This window comes from Manis pentadactyla, chromosome 10 (assembly GCF_030020395.1).
Source record: "Manis pentadactyla isolate mManPen7 chromosome 10, mManPen7.hap1, whole genome shotgun sequence".
In the NCBI taxonomy this organism is placed as follows: Eukaryota; Metazoa; Chordata; class Mammalia; order Pholidota; family Manidae; genus Manis; species Manis pentadactyla.
Genome location: NC_080028.1, coordinates 46,803,542 through 46,809,783, shown reverse-complemented (window position 1 = coordinate 46,809,783; position 6,242 = coordinate 46,803,542). Strand labels below are relative to the sequence as shown.

The window sequence follows — 6,242 nt, the reverse complement described above, 5'->3', positions numbered from 1 at the left end:
TCTTTGTATTTCTGTGGAGTCTTTCGTGATTTTTCCGTTCTCATTTCTGATTCTGTTGATTTGTGTTGATTCTCTTTTTCACTTAATAAGTTTGGCTAGAGGCTTATTTATTTTGTTTATTTTCTCAAAGAGAGTTTTGCATCTGAAGCACTGGATAAACCATTGTCTGAAGCCAGGACAAGTTTATTGTTTTGTTAGGGCCGATTACTGCCCAGTGAACTTGAACAAAGCTTTTTTTCACTATCCCTTCTGTCATGTCTGCACATTTTCACTCTTGCACTCATGCTGTTCCTTGTGTCAAATGAGGGAGCAGAGGTGTGCTCCTGCTGCCTCGACTGGAACAGGTGTCTCTGCTGTACCTATACTCAGTCCACTCACTCCTCCTCTGCTGAGGTTTCTCACGCTGACTGGCCAAGTCACATCACGTCTCTGTCACCCCACTGTTGGCACAGTGATTGAAAATTTTCCCTGGCAGGGGGAGTATGCTGAGAAGGAAGGACTTATGCCTCTATAATCAGAGTAAATTTTTGAAGAACATCCTGATGGGGTGTAGCAGGGACTGGTAATTTCCTGTCTGGTGTGTTTCTTCCCTGATCCATAGCTACTGAACTGCAATTTTATTCAGGGTGCACAGTGCCCGGATAAAGTACTGTACCCAGTCACCCTTATAGCTGGCATGGTTGTGTGACTAAATTTTTGGCTAATGATGCATGTTACAGTGATTTTAATCAATTATTGCTACAGAGTCAAAAATTTCCCTGTAAATACTGGTTTAGCTGCTATTTGTCTTCTAATAATGGTGTTTCTAGGAAAATTTGTTATTGATTTCTAATTTAATTCCATTTGGCCAGGTAACATACTTCATATTAGGATCGCTTAAAAAAACAAACAAACTCATCATTCTTAGCTATATTTTATTTAATTTTATCAACTGTGCCATTTTTAGGTCTCTGTATTTGTCTCCTCATTAAAGATTGTATTTTCCTGCTTCTTCTCACACGTGAATTTTAATTATGTTAAGCACTATGAATTTACCTTCTTGAAGGTCAGATGTATTTCTATCCCTGTAAAGGTTCTTTAGGCTTCTTCTGGCGTCATTTACATCACTTGGAGATAAGTTTGTCCTTTTGGTTTCTGTGTTAGTGTGTGTTACACTGGACCAGAGCAGTGTTTAGCCTAGATTTCTTTCCTCAAAACTGAGACACATCTTTATGAATTATACCTAGTAAATTATTAGATTTTAAATTTTGTTTGGTGTGAATAGGAACCATTTCCATTCTTTTGAGTGTTCAAAATTGCAGTCTCTGCTGGTGAATCTTACTGTAGGTCATTTCCCTACATGTGTATGCTCAGCTGAATGCTCATGGTGGGGTGCCTGTAGGTCACCAGACGTCTCCCTACGTGCCTCTCCCACCTCTCGGCGCTCGTTCCTGTGAACTTCAGCCTCCCTAGACTGTCACCTACGCTTCCTCCACGCTGGCAGACTGATGGGATCTCTATGAGCCCCTGCCTGTGCTGCTCCAGGAAGCAAACTGAGGTAATCCTCTCTCAGGCATCACTGTCTTGATGTCAGTTATTTGGAAAATGTTAGTTTCGTATATTTTGCTTGAATTTTTACTGTTTTAAGTTAAGGGGCCACATATGTTCCCTGTGACTCCATTTCAGGTTGAGCCTATCTTCCTAGGCTCTTTTCCTCATATTAAAATCTTTTCTAAAGTTCTATATTTTTTAATATCTAGAATGACTAATAATCTTCACTTGCTGCTGTATTGATTATTCTATATATTCCTATAAAATTTCTTTTTTTGTTATGATTAATTTTTGTCTTCCCCTCAAAGTCATTTGTTCAGCAGCATGTATGCTTGGTTCCTCACCTTATGAAATGAGTAGCACTCTCTGCTACCTGATAGAATTGATTATTATTTGGGGTGGGTGTTGGTGGGAGGAATAGCAGGGAAGGCCTTGAGGAGATGAGATGCCATCTGAGATCCTGCAGTCTGGCTTAGACATGAGTCCGGCACATAGTAAGTGTTTATTTGCAGAAATATCCATCATGGTTTGCAGCCCTCATGTCAGGAGATAGGTTTATTGGACCTTGAAAGTGTGCTGCCCTTGTGGTTTGCTTTTACCAAGTGGCCAACTTTTATGGAACATTTTAGCAGAAAATGAGGAAAATAAGAAGTGTAGATTTTGTTGGTTATTTCTGAGTTTCTGGTGACCTTAGAGAAAGAAACATGATTATCTCAGGCTTTTAAATTCCTATCTCAAGGAATGAAAGATGTCAGAAAACTATGACTTCCTTAAAAGAAGTCAGTGTCTCCTGCACCTCCTACAGGACTTCTTGAAAGCAACCCAAGTTTAGTTTGTTGAATAAATTAATTTCAATGCAAATTGAATTTACAACCTCTAGAGTTTGCTAGAGGACACAATGAGTGTGTAGATTCCATTGAAGTTCCAGAGAAGCACACACTTATATCCTGTCTCAAGGGTTTGATCTCTTCTTGCATGAAGAACCTACAATAACCTACTTGGAGGCAGTTTTCTTGCAGGAGAATGCTGAACTAATTGAAGACCCACCCCCACATTATCTCCTTGCTTAGAGTCCAGTAACCAGTCTCATCAGGGCATCAGGTACACAATATGAGCTGGAAAGAGGTTCCATAGACACCAAAAGGATTTTAAAACAGCTAGTTTATGCCTACAGAAACCTGAGGAATATCTATGGGAATGGGTCATAAGAGTTTTGGAATCAGGGTAAGATGAGAAGTAACACTGAACTGGGATAAATTTACTGATGTGAAAAAATATTATTCATGTTTAAGAAAAGAGGGAAATCCTGTTATTTTTGAAAATATGGATGGACATTGAGGGCACTATCATAATTGACATAAGTCAGATAAAAAGATAAATAGTATGTGATATCACTTGTATGTGGAATCTAAAAATGTCAAACACATAGGAACAGAGAACAGATTGGTGTTTGGCAGAATCAGGAGGTGGGGTGGGGGAAATGGTTAAAGGTTGTCAAAAGATGTAAACGTTCAGTTATAAGATAAATAAGTTCCAGAGATGTAATGTTCACATGTTGACTATAGTTATGAACACTCTATTGTTTAATTGAAACTGCTAATAAAGTAGATCTTAAAAAATTTATCATTAGAAAAAAATTGTAACTATGTGAGGTGATGGATATTAATTAAACAATGTGGTAATCATTTCCCAATATACATGTATATTAAATAATTATGTTCTACACCTTAGACTTATACAATATGTCAATTATATTTCAATAAAACTGGAAAAAAGTAAAGGACTGTCATGCCAAAAATACAAAAATGAGAACACTATAAAAAATTCCACTTTAATAGCAAGTTAGTGTAATTCAATAGTTTCTCCTTAGTCTGTAGATGGTGGTTTGCATAACAAAACATTATAAATTACACATGCATTCTTCTTAAGACAGTTGATGCTTTACCAGGAAGGAAAACTGAGACAAATATTTTCTGCTCCAGACAATCTATTAATTTAAAGAAATGAGTGGACTAAAATACAGCCTAAATTTTTACTGTCTATTCGTATTTTAGACATAATGATGAGGTGATATTCAGACTTTATGAAAGTGTATATTCATGCTCAATTAGGAAAGGAACCACTATAAAAGAAGTTTTATTTGAATTAAGACTATAGTGCTTACTTAAGTCTGTGATTCTAAGAGTAATAGGAAATAAATTTTGTTGGTTAAGCAGACTGTAATTTCAGTATTGTAGTGTCGACTTGAATTGTTGAAGACCCATGGAGATGAACTACTATTAAATGAAATATTTATATGTATATGTTTTTAACTTTTAAAGAATTCTTAGTATCCTAATTCTTTGAAAGAAATGCCATCTTTTTTATTGAGTCCTTGAAGGCTTGTTTGACTTGCTTGATCCACAGAGTATAAATGAAAGGGTTCATCAGAGGGATGACTGACGTGTTGAGCAATGACACCACCTTATTCATGGCCACGCATTCCTTTGCTGGTTTGATGTAGATGAAGATGCAACTTCCATAGGTGATGGAAACTACAATCATGTGGGAAGAACAGGTGGAGAAAGCTTTTTTTCTTTGCTGAGCTGAAGGGAGTCTTAAAATAGTCTTTATGATGTATGTGTAAGACACAATTACACAGACTAATGTAAAAATGAGGGTAAGCACAGCCATAAGTAGGGCAAGCTCCTCTATAAATTGAGTGTCTGAGCATATAATCTTCAGAAGAGGAGATGCATCACAGGCAAAATGGTCAATGAGATAGGGGTTACAGAAATCCAGCTGAACTCCTAGGCTAAGCGGAGGGAGTATGACAATTAACCCAATCAGCCAACACAGAAGGACAAGAATGGTGCAAACCCTGTCACTCATGATGGTGGTGAAGTGCAGGGGCTTGCAGATGGCCACGTAGCGGTCATAGGACATGGCAGCTAGGAGAAAAAATTCTGCTGCCCCAGTGAGGATGACAAAAAATAATTGGACAGCACAAGCGTTAAAGGTAATCCTTCTGTCTCCAGTTGTCAGGCTATACAGGAATCGAGGAACACAGACAGTTGTAAATATTATTTCTAAGATGGAGAAATTCCAAATGAAAAAGTACATGGGTGTTTTAAGGTGAGGGTCCACCAGAGTGAGGAGCACAATGATGAGATTTCCAGCAACAGTGAAAATGTAGGTGAGAAACAGAAATACTGAAAGAGAAACCTGTAATAGTGGGTCATCTGTTAATCCAAGTAGGATGAATGTTATTGAAGAATGATTTTTCATCACCGTCTTCAGATATGTAATGAGTCTCTATTAATAAATCATAAACTCTGAATCTGAGGAATAGAATGTAAAAATAATATTCAATAAGCTGTATAGAGTAAAGGAGCCAAGCAAGTCAGGAGAAGCACATTTTTTGCCTTTACTGCATCATCCATGGTCTGATGCAGGAGTGACTGCATTGTGTTGCATTTCCCTGGGCTCTGCTTTACCTTGGTCTTCACAGTTTGTTTCATACAAAATATGCATCTGATGTTTCATTTTTACTAGTTACAGGGAAAATTTTGAAATATATAGAAAATGCCACAAGCATATCACCTTCCCCTGTGATTAGGGCAGCTGTCATGGTATCTTGACTCCTCAGTGTAGAGTAGGAGATCCATTAATGTTAATAAGTAGGAAAATATGTGTATAAAATTTTTATTTCCTCATCTGTCAGAACAGCGTATCAGCAAATCATTCTCACACCCTACAGCAATATAATACCACCAAGACGTTGTTGTATTATATTCCATGTTTTGCAACACTTGTTCTCTGCAAATAACTCCTTAATCTCCTCAGTATCCTAAAGGAGCCTTTACTGTTTGGGTGGCCTGGGAGCAATACCACAGAGTTACTGTGAATTTCCTGTGTCCTATATATCTCCAGGATTTCTTCTTTGGTACCCTTTTATGTTAATATGCTGAATTATTCAGGTATGTGTCCCTCCCACATATTAGTTTGAATAACATCTGCTTTGCTTCCTTTCCTGAATTCCTGTTTCAATTTCATTGTGTTTTCTAACATCCCACAGCGCAATCCCTCCCAGATTCTGACAAATGGGATGTTCTGATGGTGTTCCTCAGGAGAACCAAATACTCTCCTTAGGCTTCCCTGATCCTTAGGTCCTGTAGTATAGGTAAAGATACTTCATCTCCCAAGTGCCTTCCAAAGCTACTTGCTAGCTCTATTAATAAAAATTCTGTATCCTCCAAGATGGACTGACGAAGGTGAATACCACTTAGGGAAATTGTTGTCTCCTTTGCCGTGATTCCTTTCATGGGGACTCACTTTGTGCATGGGGATGTCCCTAACCATCGCTGCCTCTGTCCCTGCTTCAGGAAACCTCTTTGCTCTTCAGCGCTCTGGCCCAAGGATAGACCAGACTGGGCTCAACAGTTATTATCAGGCATTAATACTTAACAAGGATTAAATATGACATGGAACAGAGATAAAAAGGGCTCTTTGGTGTGGATATTCTTAAAAGTTGAAAAATCACAGTCTATCCTTGTGAGTTTCCCTATAGGACCGCCTCCCCATGTGGCTCCTTTTGAGGATCATGTCAAAGAAGCCATTTTACTGCCTTCCAGGAAACCACTGAGTATTTTTTCATTTCTTGTCTTTTCTTCCTATTCACTTACCTTCCCAGTGATTGGGGCAATGTTGTACTTCTAAGAAGTGTCAGAGCT

At 38.1% G+C, this 6,242-nt stretch overlaps 1 protein-coding gene across 1 annotated transcript; it reads right to left on the bottom strand.

Annotated features, from left to right (window-relative positions):
• Window positions 1-3,864: 3,864 nt before the first annotated feature.
• Window positions 3,865-4,797, bottom strand: LOC130685134 (olfactory receptor 6C2-like). Its single transcript, XM_057508312.1, has one exon. The coding sequence runs from the start codon at window positions 4,795-4,797 to the stop codon at window positions 3,865-3,867; it is 933 nt and encodes a 310-aa protein (XP_057364295.1).
• Window positions 4,798-6,242: the final 1,445 nt, after the last annotated feature.